The sequence below is a fragment of the Nannospalax galili genome, unplaced genomic scaffold, assembly GCF_000622305.1.
Source record: "Nannospalax galili isolate Female #2095 unplaced genomic scaffold, S.galili_v1.0 scaffold77, whole genome shotgun sequence".
NCBI lineage: Eukaryota > Metazoa > Chordata > Mammalia > Rodentia > Spalacidae > Nannospalax > Nannospalax galili.
Window position 1 is genome coordinate 2828777 of NW_008341457.1, and position 24038 is coordinate 2852814.

Here is a 24038-nt window from a genome sequence, read left to right on the forward strand (position 1 = left end):
GTATTTAGGATCTGAGCACGGGATCCTCCTGTGGTGGGACAGGGTAGGGTACTCACATGTGGTTAGAAAGCATTTAGAACTAGGACCTGGGACCGCTTGGCAGATGGTGTGTGCTTGTGCTTGCTGTGTGTGTGCATCTGGTTCTACTGTACCACACACAAACCTGGGACTCTGGTTGCTGTGTGCAGGGTGAGGATCACCAGCATGTCCTCAAGCTTCCACCATGGGCCTATACTACAGGGCTTGCTGACCAGGGCATCAGTACCCTGCCGACAGGGACACCCTTCTGTGATGGGCATGGTGCACTTTGTGGGTGGGCCTTACAGATGTGGATTTACTTGTTGATGGAGTTATACCTGCTGACAAGGTGCCCCCTTGATGGTGCACCCCCTCATTATGGGGACGTCACCTTGATGACAGAACATCTCACTCTTTGTTGATGTGGATGTCCATCTTGGTCTGTAGGGGTGCAGTCTGCGGCCGTTAATGTCATCTGCGAACTGGCACGCCGCAACCCCAAGAACTACCTGTCCCTGGCCCCACTGTTCTTCAAGCTCATGACGTCATCCACCAACAACTGGGTCCTCATCAAGATCATCAAACTGGCAAGTACCTTGGGTGGGGGGCCAGGCCTGGCTCTGTGCTCAAGGGCACCCCACTAACCTCAGCCCTCCTGTCTTTACAGTTCGGTGCCCTGACCCCCTTGGAGCCCAGGCTGGGCAAGAAGCTGATCGAGCCTCTCACCAACCTTATCCACAGGTAGGCGATGCTCGGCCACCATGGACAGGACACTGGTGCAGCTCTGTCCTCTCCTTCCTGCCCTCTTGGCTTTCACTGCCATGACCAACATGTTTTGTCGCAGTGTTTTGGTTTGGTATTGCTTTTTTGAGGCATGTTTCATCCTGTATCGCAGGATGAACTTCCTGGAATTCATGGCAATGCTCCTGCCTCAGCCTCCTGAGTGCTGCGATTATAAGTGTGCACTGCCATACTCAGCTTGGTCCCCTTTCACTTTGCTCCACACACTGAGCAGTCTTAGGGGTACACTTAACTCTCCTCGACCCCCAAGGGAGGATGGCCACAGGGAGGGACGGTACCAAGCAGGAGGAGTGGAGTGGTGATTGTCACCAGCTGTGCTTCCTGCCTGGGAAGTGCCACAGCAGCCATTGTCGTGTCTCTGGGTTTGAGGGGTGGCACTAGTAGGGTTCCCTCCCTGCCCAAGCATACGTCCTTGCCCCTTACAACTTCCTTCCCCTCTCTAGCACCTCTGCCATGTCTCTGCTGTATGAGTGCGTGAACACTGTGATAGCAGGTGAGTGGGCCTTGGGGCCATGGATGGGGACCGCTCAGAAAACTGCCCCCTACCAGGCTCCCATCCTCGGGGCTGCTGTGCACCCAGGTTTCCCAGACAGCTCACAGCCCAGCCCATCCTCAGGCCGCTTTGCAGATAGGACAGGCTGGATGCCCACATGGGACCAAACCCAAGACCAGGCTGTATTTGTCTCCCTGGGGGTCAGCATTCGCTCTCCAGGCTTCCTCCAGGCCTCCAGCAGAGCTGACTGACAATCATTTCACCCACAGACACAGTGGGACTAGGAGATAGGTCAGTGGGCAAAGTCCTTGCCATGTAGGCATGAGGACTTCAGTTTCCTCCCTAGCATCCATGTGGCAGCCCAGTAGGGTGAGGGCTTGGAATCCCAGTGCTGGTGAGGTGACACTGGCAGATCCCTGCAGCTTGCCTACCAGACTTTCTAGCAGTCACAGAACGTGCTGTGTCCTCACCTACAGGCTGAGACGTGTGGACTGTGGTCCTCTGAGAGCGCCCCTAAACCCCACGGTACCCAGGGTTAGCTTCTCTTTTTGTTTTGTTTTGTTGGGGTTTTTTGATACAGGGTCTCATTGTGAAGCCCCAACTGGCCTGGGACGCCCTATGTAGCCCAGGTTGCCCTCAATCTCACAGAGATCTACCTGCCTCTGCCTCATGAGTGCTGGTACCAAAGGTATTTACCACCATGCCTAGAAGTACACAGGGTTTTTGTGGGGATGACACATGGTGCCTCTGCTCAGCACAGGTCGATACCCCAGATCCTAGAAGGGAACGGGGGCTGAGTGTGAACCCATCTTAGGCACCTGCTTCAGGCCCCTGACGCCCCCAGGCCAGATCTGGCAGCCACCTTCTGAGCACACACTTCCTGGGCCTGTGGTGGCTCCACACTGCTCAAACACCATCAGGTGTCCCAGTGGCCTTGCTTCTGGAGCCCCTCGGGAGCCAGTGGGTACCAGTTCCCTGGTGTCCAGGGTGGGACAGCACAGGACTTGGTATCTGACTCTGAGGACAGACCTTGGTTTTTCTCTGTTCCAGTGCTTATCTCACTGTCGTCCGGTATGCCCAACCATAGCGCCAGCATCCAGGTGTGGCTCTGGGAAGATGGGGCTGTGTGCACTCAGCAGCATGGAGTCTGGTGGGATGGTGGGGCAAGTGCCCAGGCCCCTGATCAGCTTGGAGACAGTTCATTGTCACCTCCGTGTTTATTCTTATCGCAGTCACAGTGTGAGGGAAGCCCTTTGTCCCTACCTAGTCCTCTAGGGTACCACGTCCCCTCCATGGTATTCTACTTGCCCCCCATGGGGCCCAAATGCAACTTGTGTGAATGGCTACCACCAACACTTGATGTCCTGGTGTGCACAGCCTTGCCCAGTCTTTACTCATGCTGCTATCACTGAGCAGAGTTCCTAGTGTGAGGGCTGCAGTCACTGTCCTACATGTCCCCAGACTCACACCCCAGGATGTGGTAGTGGGGTGGACCCACCAGCCATGACGTGGATACCTTAAGCAAGCGCGGCTTTTCTCCTCAGCTCTGCGTTCAGAAGCTTCGGATACTGATAGAGGACTCTGATCAGAACTGTAAGTCACCTCTGCCCACCAGCTCTCCAGCCTGTATCTCCACCTGTGTGGAGCTGGGGCCAAGAATGTCGTCCTTGTGTGTCGTTTTGATCAGCCACAATGGGAATCAGATTGCCCTGCACCCTCTGCCCCTCTGCTTTCCTCAGCTGTGGGCTCCCCTTCTGCACTCAGGCCAGAAGTCTTGAGTTGACTTTCTGGTTTAAGTCCTAGGCACTCATTTTTGTGAGGAGGAGGTGGAGTGCTGCTCTGCGTGCAGTGGAGATGCACACAGAACCTAGGGCTCAGCTGGTAGAGGCTCACCTAGGTGTGTCAGGCCTTGGGGTCCACACCTGGCACCTCAAAACCATATATGGTAGTGCAGGCTTCAGGGTCATCCTTGGCTTTCTAGTGAGACCAGTGTCAAAAAACTAAAAAAGTTCAAAGCCAGCCTGGGCACCATAACAAGACCCTGTCTCAAAAACAGAAAAAGGAAGCTGGTCAGGTGCCAGTGGCTCTTGCCACTGAGTTAATGACCTGAATTTCATGTCTCTGGGCCCCACATGCTGGAAGGAGAGAAACGATTCTTCAAGTTGTCCTCTGACATTGGCACCCTGTCTCCATGCAATGTAATTTTAAAATCTTTCACAGAAAAGAGCCTGGAGTGTTGGTACACATACACACCTGTCATCCTAGCACTTGGGAGGGGAGGCAGGAGGATCAGGAGTTTCAGTTCAGTCTTAGCTACATACTTAAAGGCCAGCCTGAGCTACGTGTGACCTTCTTTCAAACAAAGCTTCTGGCAGGTGGGCAGAGCCCCGCTGACAGATGGTCCTGATAGCATGGCCTGAGTGATCTTTAGGGAAGTACAGAGACTCTGTGCTGTGCCTCTGTTAGGGCTGCTGCACGGTGGATCCAGCACCATGCCATCTACCTGGCACCACACTCGGGTGCAGGCTGAGCTTCAGGTGACCACTTGGAGTCCTAGTCCTTTACATGTTGGCAGACATTCCCACAGGGTCCAGGGAGAACACCTCTCCTCCCCCTCATGGGCTGCAGAGTCTCCATAGCAGCTGCTTGGGTGCACATTGTTGCTCATTCATGGCCATGGTCGACAGGCCACTTTATGAAATCTCGTTACAAAGCCAGGCTCCAGATGCCAGGTCCAGAACTGTGTCCTGTTCCTCATGCTTCACATAACATTGTGGTCCCAGTGCCTCAGACTCCCAGGGGTTTTCCCTGAGCTCGTGAACTGTGAACCAAAGATGTGAGGCCTGCCACTGGGGCTGTGAACACCTGAAGGAGCTGAGCAGCCATTGTCATTTCGCTAGCAGTGTGCTTTAAGAGCAGGGGTGTCTGCCTGGGTCCTCAAACACTGTCACAGGTTCTTACCACCTCATCCTGAGACTGTTCCTCCACCTTCCAGAAGGCCACATATGGGCCTGTGCCAGACGTTGGGGTGCACAGCCTATACCCTGACTCTCTGGAGGGCCTCATAAAGGTGGTTGTCACTTGCAAGGAACATCAGGCTAGAGACTCAGCCCTGGGTGATCAGGTTCTTAGGGTGTCATGGCTGTGGTGCCACCCTCTGCCTGCTGCTCCCTGGGCCATGGTTGCCCTTCCCTGTCCCCAAGCTAATGGTTACTTGGTCTCCACAGTGAAGTATCTGGGACTGCTAGCCATGTCTAAGATCCTGAAGACACACCCCAAGTCAGTGCAGTCACACAAGGACCTGATCCTGCAGTGCCTGGACGACAAAGACGAGTCTATCCGCCTGCGCGCCCTTGATCTGCTCTACGGCATGGTGTGTCCCTGCCCTGGGAGCAGCCAGTCCAGGGTGTCCCAGAGTCTCTGAAGCCTGCAGAGGGCGGGTTGAGAGCTCGAGTCACTCAACCTCAGACCTGGGGCAGAGGGGTGCAGGACACCCTGGCTGACAGCCTTGCATGGGCCTGTGAGCTCAGGGCTGGCCTTGTCTACCCGCTCTGCAGGTGTCCAAGAAGAACCTGATGGAGATTGTGAAGAAGCTGATGATGCACGTGGACAAGGCTGAGGGCACTGCCTATCGTGACGAGCTACTCACCAAAATCATTGACATCTGCAGCCAGTCCAACTACCAGCACATCACCAACTTTGAGTGGTACATCAGTATTCTCGTGGAACTCACACGCCTGGAAGGCACCCGTCATGGCCACCTCATCGCGGCGCAGATGCTGGATGTGGCTATTCGAGTCAAGGCCATCCGCAAGTTTGCAGTGTCTCAGATGTCTGCATTGCTTGACAGTGCCCACCTGGTGGCCAGCAGCACCCAGCGCAATGGTATCTGCGAGGTGCTCTATGCTGCTGCCTGGATCTGTGGGGAGTTCTCTGAGTGAGTTGATAGAGCCCTTGGAAGTGGTCCAGTGTGGCCAGTTGGAGGGACATGTCAGCAGACCTTTTTGTTGCCTCAAGTACTCTTCCCCAATAGACAGCCCCCAGCCACTGACGGCTCCTGTAATGGTTTTGCCTCATGCCTGAAGGGTACCCTGGAAGGATACCCACCAGGTCATAGACCTGGGGACAGGTTACCTGGCTTGCGATGCAGCAAAGATAGTGTGGCCCATCCCCAACAGCCCTTGCACTGCCCCTTAGCTCAGCTCCATGCCACAGCTGGTGGTGGGCCAGTGAGGTGCTTAATTGCTGTGCCCTGCAGAGGATCAGCACCTCACACCAGGCTTCAGGAGTATATGACTGGATGGGCTGGGGGATCCCCAGCACTGTCATGCCACCTCCAACCTGGCTCAGGCTCATTGATCCTTCAAGGACAGGACATCTGCTGCCCAGACAGACTTGTCAGTAAGCTCCACAGAGAAGTATGCATTTAAGTGTTCAACTTGGGGCTGTCACAGAAATCGGGAGCCAAGTTATTTTCCCTATCATCTTCCACTGCCTCAGTGCCCCAGGCCCAGCCCAGCAGCAGCACAGACCAATGCCCAACCATCTTCGTGCCAGCACCCAATGCCTTTCCCCAGCCCCTGGGGACCTGTCAGGACTTGGTGGGGAGCCTCATCTCTGAACCTGCAGGACAGCCTCAGAGTACACAGGATCTGTTTTCACATGGGGAGAAGTTTATTAATTAACAAGTCTGTTTTCATGGTCCTGGGAGTTGAACCCAAGATCTTGCAGTGTCATCCAAGTGGTCTGCCATAGTGCTGTATCCTCAGTTTAGGTTTTGGGTGTGTTTTTTTTGTTTTTAGCTTTTATTTTAAAATTTATTATTTTTATTTTATGTGTATGAGTGTATTGCCTGCATGTGTGTAAGTGCACCCATGTCATTGCAATGCCTCGGAGGTCAGAAGAGGCCTTCAGATTCCCCTGGAATTGGAGTTAAGGATGGTTCGTAGCCGCCATGTGGGTGCTAGGAATCAAACCTGGGTCCTCTGCAAAAAATATTTTATTATTTTTATTTTATATATATGTGTGTGTTGCCTGCATGCATGCAAGTGCACCCATGTCGAGCAATGCTCCAGAGGAGAGACAAGGTCGTCGTATCCTCTGGAATTAGAGTTACGGACAGTTCTTAGCTGCCATGTAGAATTAACCCGGGTCTTCTGCAAGAATAGGCAGTGCTCTTAACTACAGCTTTTTCTTCGGGGGGTGTCTTTTTGAGACAGGGTCTCCCTGTAGCCCCAGCTGTCCTGGAACTCACTATGTAGACCAGGCTGGCCTTGAACTCACAAAGATCCGCCTGCCTCTGCCGTCTAAGTGCTGGGATTAAAGGCGTGCACCACCACACCTGGCTGTTTTGGTTCTTAAGACAGGTAGCCCAGGCTGTCCAATTCCTCTTCCTCCAGTCTCCTGAATGCTGAGGTCACAGCTAGCTCATGTAGATACACAGAACAACAGATGGAGTAACCAGCAGTGTCTTCTGCACCTGCCATGACAGCCACACCTTTACCATGCTCTTGTCAGCCACGTCTCTTTATGTAGAATTACCGGTTCCCCCAAATCCTCTTTCAGTCCTAGCTTCTACTCAAGGAATCCCAAGGTCACTCCTTGACTCTGGGTCCCACCTTTCCCATCCCTGCCTTCTTGTGAGGTGTGCACAGAGGCCTCATGCAGCCCCTGTTCCCCAGGTACCTGCAGGAGCCCCAACAGACCCTGGAGGCCATGCTTCGGCCCAAGGTGACAACGCTGCCCGGCCACATCCAGGCTGTTTATGTGCAGAACGTGGTGAAGCTGTATGCTGCCATTCTTCAGCACAAGGAACAGGCAGCTGAGCCTGAGGCTGCCCAGGAGGCCACGCAACTCATGGTGGATCGGCTGCCCCAGTTCGTGCAGAGTGCTGACCTGGAGGTGCAGGAGCGGGTAAGACCTGCAGCAGGGCTTGGCTCCACCAAGCCTGATGAGGGGAAGGTTGGCCTTAGTTCATGCTCCTATGATACATCCAGGACAGCATAGCACAACCTACAGATCAGACAGAACCCTCTTATTGATACTATCACCTGTTCTAGCCTGGGTCCCCAAGTTAGACCCCACCTGAAAAGTCCACAGCCTCTTAAAACAGCACCTGGAGCCAGAGAACATGTTTGAATGTGTTAGCCTGTGGGAAGCATTAAGCACTCAAACAACCACAGCTGGCGCTAGACTCAGGGCTTAGGTTCACCAGTGATCCCCAACCCTCCAGAAGCACTTTAGCCCCTTCTAGATCCCTCTCTGTCTCAGGCAGCAGCCAGTATAGAGAGACTTGTACCTATTTCAGAGTGGGGGTGAAGTCCCTGAGTCCTAGCTCTGCCAACCTGGGGCTTGAGGGTCTATCAGCAAGGCTTGGGGGGTGGAATGGCCTGGGAAGTGACGGAGTTGGCATGATCTTGCTGCTGTTATAGGAGAATGGGTTTGCAAACAACTTGAAGCAGGAGTATGTGTGCTGGGCATGTGTGTAGTGTCACTGAGCCACCCAGTCTGGACTTCGAGTTTGCTGTGTACTATTAGAACAGGTAGCCAAGGCCCTGGAGTGGTACCTGGGCATCAGGGCCAGTTGCTGTGGCCACTCCTGGTATCCTGTGGTTGATGTGGGTTCTTACTGAGTCAGTGTGCCTGCTGGCAGTGCATGGCTCCTGCTGGGTCTCCGGTGACCCTGTGAGGAGGTTAAGTGTGGGCACGGCCCTATCACATAGCTGAGGAGCTGGCCCAGGGCTGTGTAGGAGGCATGGGCACAAACTTGGCCACTCACTGATATTTGTCTGGACCAACCATGTGGTCACCCTGTGGCAGGGGCGCTAGGCTGCCCAGTCCAGCCATGTTTCTGTGGTGTTTGAGCCCACAGAGGGCTGATTGGCTATAGAGACACCCACAGGAGATGACCCCCACAGAAGGCAACCCTGTGGTCTTGGTGCAAACCTAAAGTAGGTGTCTCTACTGAAGCTGAGCACCCTCCTGTTCCCACACTGCTGGGCTTGTTCCTTCTCTGAGACAGGACTGAATGTGGCCTGGGTCTCTGGGCTCCATGGGGAGGAGTCAAGCACCAGCACCCTGTCCCCAGACACCTGACTGCTTAGTCCCCTCAAAGTGACTGAGCATCTCTAGGCGAGTGCCCACCCACACTCGTGCTTCCATAGGCATCATGCGTCCTGCAGCTGGTGAAACATGTGCAGAAGCTACAGGCCAAAGGCGTGCCCGTGGCTGAGGAAGTCAGCGCTCTGTTTGCCGGCGAGCTGAACCCCGTTGCTCCCAAGGCCCAGAAGAAGGTCCCAGTCCCTGAAGGGTGAGGATTGGGGGGTGGGGCAGAGATTCAGTATAGCCAACTAAAGTTGTCCCTGATACTGAAGATTAGGTACCCACACCCCTGGACCTTTCCCCAGACAGGAAGGGGCCAGGCAGGCAAGAAGATGGCCCTGTGTCTGGGTGGCCTGAGCCTGCCGGCACTGGCCTGGAGCTGCCCCACTCCTAATGTTTACTTCTGGGAGTGGCGTGGCTTGCTATTGGCCTCCAGGCTGCCTTCCTGTCTTTTGTCCTCAGAGGGCAGTAACATCTGTTCCTCACCTGTGGATGGTGGGTGTTAGTGTTGAAGGGTGTTATAGTCAGGCACATGGTGGACCATTGTGGAGAAGGCCAGACCACCTGTGTGTCCCAGCCTAGACTTGGATGCCTGGATTAATGAGCCACCTTCGGACAGCGAGTCTGAGGATGAGAAACCCAAGGCCATCTTCCACGATGAGGAGCCAAGGCGCTCACGGCGCCAACAGCCTGAGGAGGATGAGGAGGAGCTGGCCCGGGTGAGCACAGTTCCAGAGCAGTGGGCACAGGGCAACCATTGTAGAAGGGCTCTGTTATGCAGAGTAACTGAGGGTCAGACACCTGAGGTCAGCCATGTTGCCAGCCACAGCCTGTGACACAAGGACTAGAGGACCCTCCCAAAGTGTGGGTCCACCTTACCCTCCCATCCAGAGCAGAGGCCAGCAGCACCTCCACCTGGGCCCTGCAGGGAGACAGCAGAGTGACTTCACACTGCCGTGCACCCTGCTAAGCCTGTACAAGTGAGTGGGGGTTAAGAACCCAGGCTCATGATGGACAGATGCAGATCCCTTGTGCCCCCAACTCTGAGCCTGTCTCCTTGAGCACTTCCTCCTTTGACACCTGCCACTGGGGGTCTCGGGAGCTCTTATGCAGCATGCTGGTTCCCTGCGTGCTCATGTAATGTCCTTTCCGCACAGCGACGAGAGGCCCGGAAGCAGGAACAAGCCAACAATCCCTTCTACATCAAGAGCTCTCCATCCCCGCAGAAGGTGAGTGCTGTCTCTGAGTGTCTATGGGTGGCTGAGGCCCATGCACTTGGGTTTGAGAGGAGCTGGAAGGAGAGCTGAGCCCCTGTTCCATGTTCAGGTCTAGGCTGCGTGTCTCCTGCGTCACGTAGTTGTCCGCAATGTGTGTCTCTGCAGGAAGGATCCTCTGATTGGGGATTCACACACTGCTGGGTGGCCTTGATGGGGTCCTAGGACCAGTGTACACCGTCTTCAGGCAGGCACTCTCCCTAGCTGCCCCATGTAGGCAGGTGGTGGGTCCCTCAGCATTTTGTTGCCCATCATATCTCTTGAGCGAATCAGCCATTGTGGGGAGATCATGTGGTGACGTTGGGGTCAATGGTAACCAGGATGGCCTGGGAGGAGTGTACTCGCCACCCCAGGGTGTACAGCTGCCTACCCTGGGGTTAAACACACAGGCAAAGATTGGCACCGTGGCTGGGCTCAGTGGATGGAGCTCGCCTAGCACTTGAGAGGCCCTGGGTCCATCCCCAACACTGCATCACTGGGTGTGGTGGCACATGCCTGGTACCCCAATACCTATGAAGGGGCAGGAGGCTCAAGAGTTCAGGGTCATCCTCATTTATTATAGCAAGTTTGAGACCACCCTGGGCTCCATGAGACCATCTCAAGAAAAGGAAAAATCTCGGGTGGATTCAAGTGAAAAAGAAAGGCTTCAATTTGTTCCTTCCTCTGGGACAGACACCTGACCCTCCTAAGAGTCACACAGGCTCCCACACTCCTCCCAGGGGTCTCGCAGACTCCTGTCCTGAGGAGTCCTCACAGCCTGCTTTTGCTCTTGCAGCGGTACCAGGACACGCCTGGGGTGGAGCACATTCCTGTGGTGCAGATCGACCTCTCAGTGCCTCTCAAAGTTCCAGGCAGGTGTCTACTGGCCCTCACACATCATTGTGGGACTTTGGGCTTCCCTGCACATCTCGTGGCCGTTGTCTACCCTCGGCTGCACTGAGTGAGTGTTCCTTTCAGGGATGCCCATGTCGGACCAGTACGTGAAGCTGGAGGAGGAGCGCCGACACCGGCAGCGGCAGGAGAAGGACAAGAAGAGGAAGAAGGAGAAGAAGGGCCGCCACCGCCGCCATAGCTCGCTGCCCACTGAGAGCGATGAGGATATTGCGCCCGCCCAACGGGTGGACATTGTCACTGAGGAGATGCCCGAGGTCAGGTGCCCAGCCCTGGCATGGCTGTTCCTGCTGGGCTTGTTTCCAGGAGGGTGGGAGGCAGGGTCTGGCTCTCTGGGAGGACACCGCAGTTCACCTGCGCACCAGGCCAGTGGTGTCTTCTCACTTGAGGTCCTGAGGGATGGCTTTCCAGGCTGACCCCTAGGCATCCAGCACATGTGGATGTGGATGTGCCTATACAAGCAGTTCTGTTCTCTGACGTAGAGGGGACAGGAGCCTCCAGCAGAACCCATGATTGTAATTGAGCCCTGAGTGCCTCTCTTTTCCCTCAGAATGCTCTGCCCAGTGACGAGGATGACAAAGACCCCAATGACCCTTACAGGGCGCTGGACATTGACCTGGACAAGTAAGTGAGGGGCAGGCTACAGAGGCTGTACTTGCACTGGGGTCTTCATTCCTGGGATGCAAGGAAAATCCTTGGCCTGGGTTGGGAAGCGCTTGACCATTAGAAAGGGAAGAGAGGGCTGGGAGATGACCCAGGCAGCGCAGTGCCTGCTGTGTCAGCCCAAGGACCTGAGTTTGGATTCCCAGCACCCACTAAAAGTTGAGTACAACAGCTCATATCTGTAACTACAGTGCTGAGGGTGTGGAGACAGATCCCTGGGGCACACTGGTGGAGTAGAGGTGTTGGCCAGGTCCAATGAGACCTTATCTCAGTGAGGTGGAGAGTGATGGGACGACACCTTACCTCATCCTCTGTCCTCCACATGCTTGAGCACACTTGTGCCTACATACACAGGCACAGGCACAACCCACACGAGCATGTGCATACACCACCACAGACAAAAAGAGACCTGGGACACTTTGGTGCACTGGGAGCAGGATCCACGTTCCCAGAAACTGAGCCATCATGGGCACATTCAGGAGCCCCAAAATTCAAGGGACCGGCAGTCCTGAGGTTGGGCTACAGCTCTACATGGTGACCCCTAGATTCCTTCCTCTCCCCAGGCCCTTGGCTGACAGTGAGAAGCTGCCGGTCCAGAAGCACAGGAATGCTGAGACCTCAAAGTCTCTGGAGAAGAAGGACGCACCCACAGAGAAGAAGAGCAAGAAACTCAAAAAGAAAGAGAAGAAGCCGAAGGAGAGGGAGGGAGGAAGAGAGAAGAAGATAGAGAGAGAGAAGAAGAGGGTATGTGGGTCAGGTCCCAGGCTCTGCCTTCCTCCCATAGTCTGGATTGGAGGTCTAGCCTGTTGACAGGCAGGCACCTGAGTATGCAGATCTCCTGCTGTGCAAGGTGGGACCCAAAGGGAGCAGAGCAGGGAGCTCCATCCAGAGTTAACTACAGTTCTCAAACTGATTTATACAGCAAAGAAATTGGGGGATGGGAGCGGAGGTACTGGAACCCAGGGCTGTGCGCCTGCCAGGCAGGTGACCACTAAGCCATGTCCCAGTTGCCTCTGAACTTTGTGCTCTGAGGCACCACCTCACTAGCTGTCTGGGCTTTGGGTTTGCAGTCCTCTTGCCTCTGTCTGCCAAGCGATTGTTGTGATAGAACTGCACCCCCAGGCCTGTGTTTTTGAGACAGTGTCTTCCGTATAGCCCCAGCTGGTCTGAGCTGGTCCTCCTGCCACAGGCTCCTGAGGATCTCAGGAGTGCACCACCATGCTGGGCTCAGAAACAGGGTTTAAAGAACCACCCCTGTCCCTGGCCTTGGTCGTGGCCTGGGTTGAGATTCGGTGCCCAGAGCCACCAGGGGCCTCAGCTCACCTCTGGCTTCCACCGTGTGGGAGTGTAAAACCCAGGCTCCCAACAAGCACTATTGCGCTGGTTCCTGCATTATGGCCTTTGGCCTCAGTCCTAACCCTGTTTTTAAAAAAAGAACCACTCCTGGGGGCTAGAGAGCTGACTCCAGTGGTTAAGAACTCTTGCTGCTTTTACAGAGGACTTGGGTTTGATTCCCAGCACCTCCAGTTCCAGGAGATCAGATGCCCTCTTTAGGTCTCTGCAGGCATTGTACAACACAGATGCATATACATACATGCAGCAAAACATTCAAACACATAAATTTTGGCTGATAGGATGACTTAGCAGGTAAAGGTGTTTGCCACCAAGCCTGAAGACTTGCAGTCCCCAGGACCCACATGGTAGAAGGAGAGAACCAACTCCTGCAGGCTGTCCTCAGATCTCCATACATGCACCATGGAGTGCATTCCTTTAATCAATCAGTCTAAAAGAACCACCATGCCTGTATCCCAGAATTCTGGAGGCTGAGACAGGAGGATTGTCAAGACTTCAAGGCCAGCCTGAGCCACAGTGAGACTTTGTTTCAAAAATACTCCACCCCCACCCCCAGCTCCCAAATTGTGCTACTGTGTTGTGGCATCACCTTAGTCACCATGTAGCCTGACATCATCCTCCTGGGCATCTAGGAGACACAATGTGTCTGGGTGCCTGTCTTTGGGGTCCTGTCAGCAGTGGCCAGGCTTCGTGTGTTGCTTGGATGGGGCCCAGGCAGCAGTGGTGGACAATGAGAGGGTAGCCTGTGGCCCTTGCCCTCTAAGTTTTCTATTGGCCTTCTGTGACTTTAGGGTGAGGACTTAGACTTCTGGCTGTCTACCACCCCACCACCTGCTGCTGCCCCTACTCCTACCCCATCTACAGTAAGTGCCCCTCTGCCCCAGTGTGTCCCTCAGAAGCCTTGTCCAGGCTCTCCCTGCAGGAGCTAGCTGGTACACAGGCACAGCCCCACACTGCCCTGGATCTGTACATGGGTGCAGTTAGGTAGAGTGCAGCGCTGTGGGGTGTTGTGTACCTTCTCCCTGCTGCTGGCTTGTAGTCTGTGGCCAGTGTCTGTCAGGCTGAGAGCTAAGTGATAGGGAGGTGTACCTAGCCTGGATCTTTGTCCACAGGGCTGTCTCCACAGGTGTCCCCACCCTCAGGAAGACCTGTGTTGCTTGAGAGTGGGGCTCCAAGCTACCTGTATTCTTTCTCTAGCTGTAACTCCTGAGCATCAGGGAACCCCCTCCCCAAAGCCCCTGACCTGCCTGGTTCTCCACAGGAAGAGCTCAGTGGGAATGTTGTCACCTCCCTTAAGGATGAGCATGAGGGACCCAAGAGAGAGGAGCCAGAGGATGAGGAGGACAATGTGGGTCACAACCAGGAGAAGGTGAGGTATGGGGCCACCACGCTGGGTGTTGCAGGGAGTGTGTCACACTATGGGGTGCTGCACCTGCTCTGGTGGGGTCTGTAGGAGCATGTTCATTGAGATGTAGTTCACCGTCTCCATGCTTAAGCCTTTGATAGTGGGGTCTAGTATGTCCCTTACCACTGTAGATTCTAGAACCTTCCATCTTCTCAATAGGAAACCCATTGCATGAGCAGTCTACCCCATTCCTTCTTCAACCCCTGGCATCCATACATTCACTTCGTGCCTGAGGATTTTCCTGTCCTGGACATTTCCTGTCACGGAGTTCCACACTGAGTGTTCTGTCTCTGGGTCTCTGAGTGTAATGTCCTTGAGCTTCCCCACTTTTTGGTGTGTGTCAGAGTCTTGCTCCTGTTCAGGGCTGTATGATGCTCTAGTGTGTGGCTGGGCCACACTGTCCATTGTCCATCCACAGATGCTGGGTTGTTCCCCCATGGCTGCTGTGAACTCAGGCACACTTCTATGTATCTGTTCTCTCTGGGGTGTGGCCAAGAGGCCTTTCCCCATGCAGTGACGGTCTTGTTGCTGTGCCTCTGTGTTGTCCCCCACTGTCTGAGTGACTCCTGCCACTGGCCTGTCCTGACGTTCTTGTGTTTCCCAGGCTGGCCTCATTCAATGAGGACCTGGGGACACCTGGCCTTGCTGTTCTACCAGGCCCTGGGCCCCATGTGCTGTTGGGGGTGGTCAGGGTGCCTTGTGCTGGCCGTGGGCTGAGCTGACTCTGCTGCAGAAGCCCCGGCACAAGAAGAAGCACAAGAAGGAGGAACACACCCGGGAGAAGAAGGCCAAGAGGAAGCAGGAGCACCAGGTCCAGCCAGTGCAGAATGGTGCTGCCGAGGAGGAGGAGGAGCCCATCCCAGTGAGTGCCACCTCACCCCTAGGCAACCACCAGGGTGCCCCAGAGACCATGCTGTGAGTGGTGTGACCCAGGCCTGGTGCACTGCAGAAGCCATGACAAATGCCAGCCAATGGCTCTGGTTCCTCACCAGTGTGTTATTCCTGAGTGTTGGGCTGCACTGCTGGCCCTGTCCCATGATAAATGAAGTGGACACGTGGGTCTTTGTCTTTGCAGCTGACAGGTTTCTCTCTTTCCAGCCCATGTCTAGCTACTGCCTTCTGGCCGAGAACTCCTATGTGAAGATGGTGAGTGCTATAGGAAGGGGTGATCACTGCCTGAGCAAAGCATCATGGAAGCCTTGAGGGACTGGCAACAGTGCCCAGGCATGGAAGACTCCAAACAGTAGCCCAGGCACTCCACCTCACAGGACTGTGTGAGCTCGCTACCTGAGGACAGCCCTGGGTGATAGGAGATGGGTGTGGCAGCACATCCAGCAGGCAGAGGCAGGCGAAATTGCGAGTTAAGACTTACTGGCTTCCTCTGGAGACTTTGACTTGGCCTCCAACACAGGGACAGGACTAGGCATTTGTCTGAGAGGTGACTGTTTGCCTCACATCTGGGGTTGTGGGTGAGTCACGGTCCTCACCTGCTCTTGGGCTGACCCTGCCCTGCCCCTGGCCTTGCCCATGCAGATGTACGACATCCAGGCTAGCTTGCAGAAGGACAGTCAGGTGACTGTGTCCATCATCCTGGAGAACCAGAGTGGCAGCTTCCTGAAGAACATGGAGCTGAACGTGCTGGACTCACTCAACACCAAGATGGCTCGCCCAGAGGGCTCGTCTGTCCATGACGGTGTGCCCGTGCCCTTCCAACTGCCCCCTGGTGAGCCTGTGTATAGCCTTGCAACTGACTGGAGCAAGCCCCAGGTGTCTGGTGTCTTGCTGCTCGTAGGAGTGCTGTGGCCTCTGGCAAGCCATAGTAGAACACCCCTCCACACCCCTCCTGCTGATGAAGTTTGTCACCTGTGGGGAGAGGGGGTGTGCAGCATCCTCAGCATCCCAACCAGCCATGGGAAACCTAGAGTCAGAACAGGGCCAGACCTGGCCCCACTGAGTGCTGTTTCCTTTCCCGCCAGGTATCTCCAATGAGGCCCAGTTTGTGTTCACCATTCAGAGCATCATCATGGCCCAGAAGCTCAAGGGCACACTGTCCTTCATTGCCAAGGTATGTGCTGCGATGTGGCCCATGGGGAGTCCTCTCCACAGGCCAGCAGTGTCTCCTTCGCCCTGCCCCAGTGGGTGTCAGGCTTCCTAGGGAAAGTGAATACCTGCCTGCCTGAGGAACCCCAGACTGGCAGCCCCTCAGAGCTGCTGCTTCCCTCCTCTAGGATGACAGTGGAGCCACCCATGAGAAGCTGGACTTCCGGCTGCACTTCAGCTGCAGCTCCTATCTGATCACCACACCCTGCTACAGGTGTGCACTTCTGCCCAACCCCGCACCAGAGCAGCGCTCCTCCCCCACCAGAAGAGTCCTGTGTCACCCCCCACACACACACCAGAGTCCCACACACACTCACACCATAAGAGAGTCTCTACCAGAGAACTTGCGGCAATCCTCCTTTCTGCTTCAGCATTCCAAGCATTGAGGTGACATACCTGTCACAGTAGGTCCATAACATGGCATCTGCCAGGCTCTGTGGCACCTCTGTCAACTATGGCATCTCTGTTCTGTGTTCCCCACAGTGATGCATTTGCCAAGTTGTTGGAGTCTGGAGACCTGAGCATGAACTCTATCAGAGTTGATGGCATTAGCATGTCTTTTCAAAACCTTCTGGCAAAGATCTGTTTTCACCACCATTTTTCTGGTAAGCAGTGGGCTTCACCCCACAGGTGCCACCGACCCACCCACCCCCGAACAGCCCCTTCTTCAGGGCTTGGCCTGTAGCACTCTGGGCACCATCCCACATGGGCTTTGGCTCCTGTCCCCTGGCCACCCTGGAGAGGGCCCTGCCAGGGGACATGGCCTGACCTGCTCTTCTATAACAGTTGTGGAGCGGGTAGACTCCTGTGCCTCCATGTACAGCCGCTCCATCCAGGGCCACCATGTTTGCCTGCTGGTGAAGAAGGTGAGCTCACAGTAGCCTGCTGCCCCTCTTCCCTAGGGCTCTGGGGTAGAGGGCTTGGGGACAGGTTCGGCCTCCTGTGTCCCTCAGTGTCAAGGACTTCTTCCCTGAGGTCCCCATCCCAAGAGCCAAGACCTGAACCTCTATGCTACAGACCTCACAGTTAGAACAAGCCCACAGCTGTCCCTGCATTTGGTTCACAGGAATGGAGGAGGAAAGGGCAGGTGCATTGCCAGCTCAGGCTCCTTGGCTTCTGGCCTCTGTCCATCTGTCTGACAGGAGATAGTGCTGTGTGCACCTCACCTAGTGCCTCGCACCAAAGAACACCAGTGCTGAAAAGTGCTTTTGAATAGCTGGGCGTGGCGGTGTAAGCCTTTCATCCAGCGGTCTGAGGCTGAGGCAGAAAGATTGCTGAGTTCTAGGCCAGCCAGGGTTACAGTTTAAGAAAACAAAAAAGCTAGGTGTGGTGGTGCAGCCTATAGTCCTAGCACTTGGGAGGCAGAGGCAGGCAAATCTCTGAATTTGAGGCCAGTCTGGTCTACATAGTAAGTTCCAGGCCAGCTGGGGCTACAGGGAGACAGTCTCAAAAAAAACACAAAAAACCCAAAACAAAGAGCAGCCAGGCCCCACCCAGCTGAGGGTGGGAGGGCAGCTGCCCAGTGCAGTGGGTATGTGCAGTATGTACAGCGTGTCCATGTGGCCATCCCCCAGGGTGAGAGCTCTGTGTCTGTGGATGGGAAATGCAGTGACGCCACACTGCTGAGCAGCCTGTTGGAGGAAATGAAGGCTACCCTGGCCCAGTGCTGAAGGCCGGAGCTCAGGACAGAGCTAACGGGTCTCATCTCGTCTCTCCTTTGTCGTGTGTACTGTCCCTACGCCCAGCATTAGTTTAACCACCGGCCTCCACTGTGACTCTGAGGTCCTGTGTTGCATCAATTTATTATTTTTTATTCTGACTCTGCAACCCTATGGCAAGAAAGACCATTCCAACCCTGGCCAGCAGGGGGGGCTCCCAGCGCCACACCTCATTCTTGAATGTGGGCACCAGGGTGAAGGTGTCCAGCAGACAGGGTAGACGGATACAGTCCTGGCCTCCTGTCCCCATGCTGCCTCTGGGGAGCCCTTCCAGCTGCTTGTGTCCCCAGCATCCTGACTGGTGGCACCTACAGAAAGGTGACCAGGGCTGCTATTACCCAGCTGCTTCTCCCTAGAGGTGTGTATGGATGGGTGGCCACAGCTCAGCTGCTGCCTTCCCTTGCTGGACAGAGTTGTGGTCCGCTCTGGGTTTCTGTGAGGGGTGTGGAGGGGTGCAATCCATGCCCCTTAGATTGTGACTCCGTATCATGGGCTTGTCCCACACTGCCACAGCTGTGGGGGCCTAGAAGTACACAGGGCTGAGTGGTGCGGGGGTGTGTGTCCTGGGCACACTCGAGGCCTGCCCCACTGTTGTGGGGCAGGGCAAGGGAACCCCAGCCCACATGCTCTCCATTGCTGGGCATGAGCTGGCCTTACCCAGAGGGGATGAGGGCCATAGTGTAGCCGTTTCTTCGATGGCAGCTGTCACTTTAGCATGTAGCGCCCTCTGTTACAGACCCGCTGTGACCCTCTGGCTCCATGATGTTCCATGATTGATTTGCTGTCGACATTCCCTTGTGGATATGTATCACGCTGCTGTGACCATCATGTCACAGTGACCAATAAAAAGTCGCAAAGCACGCTCTCAATGCCCCATCCCTGCCAGCACCCTTGGGGATGGCACCTAATGCGCCAGTCAAGCTCCTGGGGCTCGGGCGGTACAGGCAAGTGAGTTGCCAACCTCCACCCATGTTGCCACCACCCACCTTTGATTTCTGTGTGTGATGTGTGTACAGTGTGCAATGAGCACAAACACCTGCAGGAGCCAGAGGACATGGAGGGCCTGCTCTCTCTTCCCTCTCCCCTCTCTCCCTTGAGCTGGTGTCTCCCTAAGCCTGGAGCTGGCTAGTGGCCAGGAGCTCCACATCCTCCCATTTCGAGATCTGCCCTAGGGTTGCAGGCACGGGCATGGCTCCACCTTGTTTTGCCCATTTATGTGAGTGCTTGAAACTCGGAACATGGGTCCTCAGGCTTGATCAGCAAGTGCTTTCACCACTCATCCATCTCCCATCCCCTACTTTTATTGTTTGGGGATTTTGTTTTGTTTTGCAACAAGATCTCACTCTGCATCCCTGGTTGACCTGGAACTCTATGTAGACCAGGCTGGCCTTTCAAGTGCTGGGATGAAAGCTGTGTGCCACCTTGCCTGGCTCCCCCCACTTTCTTACTGTTACTATGGGGCTATGAGGGGGCAGGGTCTTTGGTTGGAAGAAGCCCCACCCATGTTCTCTGCCCCATCTCAGCTGGTGACTGCCACTGTGTTGGATAGTAGTGAAGTCACACTTTTTTAAAATACTATTTTTTATTTTATGTGTCTTGAGTGTATTGCTTGCCTGTAGGTAGGCACACCCATGTTGTGCAAGTGAAGTCACATTCTTATCAGCAGAAGCTAAACCCCTATGGACGTGAACTGAATCTCCAAATGCTACTGTGGCTAAGGCCAAGACGCTGCCCGAGTTCCAGGCAGCACCCCTTGGCAGGTGCTACACAACACTTTCCCACTGCAGTAGGCACCCTGCCAGCCCTAGCCAGGACCCATAAAGGGCTTTCAAAGGTAACTGTGTTTGGCAGTGCAGTAACCAAGGGCATGGTGTGCCTATCAGCCATGAATAGTAAGCACAGCTTGAGCTCCCGACACCACACCCAGTCCCTGTTAGTGCCTTAGCCTTCCCTGGCTAACCCCAGTCCCTTAGGAGGAGAAAGGCCCTTAGGGGTCTGCTGCCCTGCTAGAGTCCTCCCGAGATGTCCACCTTTGTTGACATGCAACTGCACATGGAGGGGCACACAGGCTGTCCCTGTAGTCCCTAGCATGTGGAACCTGGGGAAGCTTCAGGAAGGAGGGAAGGAGGACAGTGACCTAGCTGAGGTCACTGCACCTGGGTTCTTTGTAACAATGGTCAATTACCCAGCCCTATTCATGCCATTGCTGCCCAGCAGTCAGTCTCCCCTACTCTGGGTCTGCCATGAAGAACCCCAAAACATACTAAAGCTGACCCAGCTTTTCCCCAACTACAGTCTGTACCATGTAATCCAACCCTTGGGAGGCTGAGGTTAAAGAGGGTGGGGTGTGGTGGTGCATGCTTTTAATCCCAGTACTCAGGAGGCAGATCGATGGGTTTGAAGCCAGCCTGGTCTACATAGCGAGAGCCAGGCCAGCTGGGCTACAGCGAGACCCTGTCTCAGAAAAAAAAGACACCCACCCCACCCCCTGCCAAAACGCTAATTCCAGCACTTGGGAGGCAGATCTCTGTGAGGTGAGTTCAAGGTCAGTCCAGCCTACATAGTGAGTTCTAAGCCGGCCCCACTACAGGGAGACCCCCTGTCTCAAAAGGACCCCCCCTTAAAAAAAAGGGTCAGGAGTTCAGGGCCAGCAGGGACTATAGACTGGGGCCTTATTCTCAACCAAGGGTGGACACAGGCTCAGTTTGCAGAGCTTGCCTGGTATGCATGAAGCTCTAGGTTCGTCCCCAGCACATAGGTGTGGAGCATGCCTGTCATCCCAACACTCAGGAGGTGGAAACAGGAGAATTAGGAGTTCAGGGTCAGCCTGGGCTACATAGCAAGTTCTAGGCCACACCAGGATATAGGAGATCCTGCCTCAAAAAAAAAAAAAAACAAAAAAACTGGGTGTGGTGGCACACGTCTTTAATCCCAGCACTTGGGAGACAGAGGCTGATGGTCTTTGTGAGGCCAACCAGGGCTACATGGTGAGACCCTGTCTCAAACAAAACAAAACCCCTAAAACACCTCTCTATGCAAACCTACCCACAGGCACTGAGGAGGGTTAGGATAAATTGAGAGTCCCTGGATCTCGAAGGGGATTCCATGCACTATCTGGGCTCTGCTTGGTCCTCTCTCCATGGACCAGAGACCAGGGCCACCCATACCCACCCACTGCTTGGGTGCCTCCCCAGAAGTGCAGACCATTGGCTTTGTCCACCCCTAGGTGCACCCCGTGGCAGAAAAGAACTTCCATAAGAAATGTCAGAACACTTTAATCAAAAGAGCTCTAGGGTCCCTGCCCAGGGGCCCCACGATCTATGCACAAGCCCTACTCCCCACCCTTTCCAGCCAGGGCTCTGTGAGGGTGAGGGGGTGACCTGAGGCAGGCAGCAGCAAGCCTCTTGTGGAGGGACAGGCTGGAGGTCCAGTTGAGTCCTGGCCCCCACCCAGGCTGGGGGCAAGTGGCCACCATCAGTGCTGGGTCAGACACTCGGAGGCGTGTTCCAAGGTCAGGTTGATCAGATGCTGTGGGTCCAGATACCTGATGTTCGGTGATAGGCTTTGGGATAGGGTGGGGTACCCTCAGCCCTTAGTCTGCTTTTGCCCTCTTGCCTTTCTCCCCAGGCTGTGTCCTCACTGCCGCCCTACTATACATGTAGCCCAGGCTGGTCTCAAATTCAAGATCCTTTGCCTCCACCTTCTGGAGGGCTGGGATGACAGGTGTGCACCCCAGCACCCAGGCCCTGCCTGTTCTGGTATCCTGGAGTGCCAGGTGGGGTCATCCAGCACCCGAAACCAGTCTACAATAGGGCATGGTGGGGTCTGTGGCAAAGTTGTCGTTTGCCTTTGGGTTTCCAGTTTGGGTGCTCCCCTAAGCCTCCTGCTTTGTAGCCTGGTTCCCCTGAGTCACTCACAAGGCTGGGGTGTTTCTGTGTCCGAGGCCATAGAGAAGGAATCAGCAAGCTTCATGCAGTGGTCACATGGGTGGGCATAGGTCCCGACGTCCAGCATGCTTAGGGGCGCTCAGCCCTGCCTGGCATCCCTTTCCATTCCCGCCATAGGACTTCATCTCCCACCGCAACCTTTTCTTCACCCTCCCTCTTCCCCTATCCCTTCCAGCAGAAGGCCTGGCCTTACCTCATCTGTGTGTCCTGTCTGAAAGATAAGAGCGGAGTTCTCAGACCCCCAGCTCTGCCACCCACTTGGGTTAGCCCCAGGTTTCATGAGGACCCTTTCCTCCAGCTGACTTTAAGACCCTCCAGGAAAGGGGTAGATCCTCCTGGCCCTCCAGAGGCTGCAGAAGCTCACTCCCTATGTACTCACACACACTGTCCCGGAGAAAAAGAGATGGGTTGAACAGGACTTACTGGTGCCAGGCATTTCTATAACAGCAGGTTTGGAATCAGGGACCAAGTGGCTTCCGTTGGTGCTCCCCCCTACTTCTGAGCCCTGGCTCCCAATGAGCTCCCCGCCATTCCCCCAGCTCACATGTAACTCAGGAGGCCCTGTACAGCTGTCTCCCACTGTGCTGATGACCTGGGGAGATACAGTGCTTGGTGAAGGGGTCTTTCCAAGCTTCAGGTCCCCTCCCCTACCCGGGTGGTGAACTGAGGACTCCAGGGACAGTAGAGCAGCCAAGTTGTACTTGCAGTGATAACCGAAGCAGACAACATGTGAGTCGGTGCAGTTGGTGCAAGAAATGGTACCATACTGGAAGATGCCTGTAACACGAGAGGCAGCCAAGGGATTTCCTGGGACTCTGGCCTGGGCCCCTGCTGCTGCCCCTTGGCGGTACTGCTACTCAACTTACCACAGTGATGTTGACAGTCGATGCGGCCTGTTGGGTAGGACAGGACAGTGCCTTCTAACCAGGCCCAGGGTTCAACGCCTGTCCCCTAGACCCACTTCTTTCTCTAGCCTGGTCAAGCTAGTTCGACATTGAACAGCCCAGGCTGGCCTGAATAAACCTCTTGGATGCTAGGATTGCAGGAATGTGCCACCCCACTGGACCATGTGTTTCATGAACATGTGTCCATGGCACAGAGAGAAGGTGGTCCCTGATGTGGGAGGGTGGTTAAAATGCTCCTTTGGCAGATTTCAGGGGATGATGATGTGCTGGTGACTGTTCATGAAAAGGGACTCTCCTGGAAAGCTGTACCCCGGTCTTGTTTCCCAGCACTTCTCAGCTCAGGAGCACCTGGAGCCTTGGGCACTGTCCCCTCCATGGAGCCCACTGCTCACTCTCTATAATGGCGTTCTGGATGAGGCGCACCTGCTCCCGGAAGATGGCTCGCAGCTCATTGGGGAAGTACCCTGATGTGGGGGAAGCACAGCAGAGACATTAGGCCTGGGTGGAGGGTGCCCAGCACTGGTTCTGCCTCAGTTTCCCGCCTGTTACCTGGGAAGTATATTTTCCCCTGGTACAGCTGGTCCATTCTCTGGTACACCGCTCCTGCCACTTGATCCAGCTTCTCCCGGGCTGAGAGCGGGAAGAGGAAACAGGTGAGCGATCCAGCCCAGGAGTCCCCTGCCGTGGTCTTCTGCCTGGCCCAGGGATGGTCTCGGCTGCTCACTGATCTCGGCGGGTATGGCCAGGTGCAGCTCTTTCATCGTGTTCTGGCTCCACTCGGTGAGCAGCATCCCCGACACCGGGATGTCACCCACCCACCAGGACTTGAGGTTCACGTGGTGCCGATAGTAGCAGAACTTCTCCGAGAAATTGGGGTCGCAGTGCAGGCAGCCGCCGGCCAGCTCCGCCGTCAAGCCCAGGTACAGCAGCAGGCCCAGGGCCCCGCCCCGCCGGCCGCGACTACCCATCGGCGCCGCCAGGGCCACGCCCTCCGGCCCTGCACTAACGGACGGTGCCGCCCGCGCCACGCCCCTTCAGATGCGCCAACCAACGGCGTGCCGTGGGGACCTGGGCCGCGCCAGGGCCCCCCCGCCCCACGCCGGCCACAGGGATTGGCCCAGCTCCCAGGCCGGACCTCACCCAAGGCTTCGCCCAGCCCCACGTTGGGCTCCGCCCTCAGGCCTGCCCCTGCCCCAGATCTGGCCTAGTCACAAGGCTGGCTCCGCCCCCAGGCCCGACCGTCATCCCACCGCTGGCTCCTCCCTCAGACCTGGCCCCGCCCCCGTACAGGCCCGCCCCCGTACAGGCCCGCCCCGGGTCACAATGGCGAACTGGTGCCTGCTCTACGTCTAGATTCCGCCCACAAGGC

General features: G+C 55.5%; 2 protein-coding genes and 1 non-coding gene across 15 annotated transcripts in view; 2 read left to right on the top strand and 1 right to left on the bottom strand.

Moving 5' to 3' along the window:
* Positions 1–18680, top strand: part of Ap3d1 (adaptor related protein complex 3 subunit delta 1) — a 38957-nt gene extending 20277 nt beyond the window's left edge. The window contains exons 7-31 of one of the 7 annotated variants that reach the window (XM_029565429.1): positions 466–605; positions 686–759; positions 1263–1312; positions 2363–2412; positions 2857–2905; positions 4540–4685; positions 4870–5249; positions 6994–7225; positions 8476–8621; positions 8991–9132; positions 9571–9642; positions 10463–10538; positions 10645–10835; positions 11129–11202; positions 11787–11985; positions 13386–13457; positions 13856–13963; positions 14733–14861; positions 15098–15145; positions 15533–15722; positions 15976–16064; positions 16228–16313; positions 16583–16704; positions 16886–16965; positions 17674–18680. In XM_029565429.1, the coding sequence (XP_029421289.1) occupies positions 466–605; positions 686–759; positions 1263–1312; positions 2363–2412; positions 2857–2905; positions 4540–4685; positions 4870–5249; positions 6994–7225; positions 8476–8621; positions 8991–9132; positions 9571–9642; positions 10463–10538; positions 10645–10835; positions 11129–11202; positions 11787–11985; positions 13386–13457; positions 13856–13963; positions 14733–14861; positions 15098–15145; positions 15533–15722; positions 15976–16064; positions 16228–16313; positions 16583–16704; positions 16886–16965; positions 17674–17769 (3041 nt within the window). In that variant the 3' untranslated portion in view covers positions 17770–18680. The remainder of the gene's footprint in view (positions 1–465; positions 606–685; positions 760–1262; positions 1313–2362; positions 2413–2856; positions 2906–4539; positions 4686–4869; positions 5250–6993; positions 7226–8475; positions 8622–8990; positions 9133–9570; positions 9643–10462; positions 10539–10644; positions 10836–11128; positions 11203–11786; positions 11986–13385; positions 13458–13855; positions 13964–14732; positions 14862–15097; positions 15146–15532; positions 15723–15975; positions 16065–16227; positions 16314–16582; positions 16705–16885; positions 16966–17673) is intronic. The other 6 variants (XM_008837116.3, XM_029565424.1, XM_029565425.1 and 3 more) reach the window with 6 other exon arrangements.
* On the top strand, positions 12480–12612 carry LOC115071053. The gene has a single exon (XR_003850156.1). It is a non-coding gene; the product is annotated as a small nucleolar RNA ACA64 (small nucleolar RNA).
* A 2094-nt stretch (positions 18681–20774) lies between the features above and the next one.
* Positions 20775–23682, bottom strand: Izumo4 (IZUMO family member 4). Of its 7 annotated transcripts, none has more exons than XM_029565431.1 (10): positions 23394–23682; positions 23219–23299; positions 23093–23133; positions 22631–22657; positions 22470–22541; positions 22309–22356; positions 22188–22202; positions 21958–21975; positions 21735–21749; positions 20775–21379 (listed from the first exon to the last, which is right to left on the bottom strand). In XM_029565431.1, the coding sequence occupies exons 1-10, from the start codon at positions 23635–23637 to the stop codon at positions 21149–21151; spliced, it is 792 nt and encodes a 263-aa protein (XP_029421291.1). In that variant the 5' UTR covers positions 23638–23682; the 3' UTR covers positions 20775–21148. The 7 variants fall into 7 exon arrangements, 5 of the variants coding, with proteins under 5 accessions (XP_029421291.1, XP_029421290.1, XP_008835342.1 ...); XM_008837120.2 differs by having other exon boundaries at positions 21158–21379; positions 22466–22541; positions 23062–23133; XM_029565430.1 differs by having other exon boundaries at positions 22470–22657; positions 23062–23133.
* Positions 23683–24038: the final 356 nt, after the last annotated feature.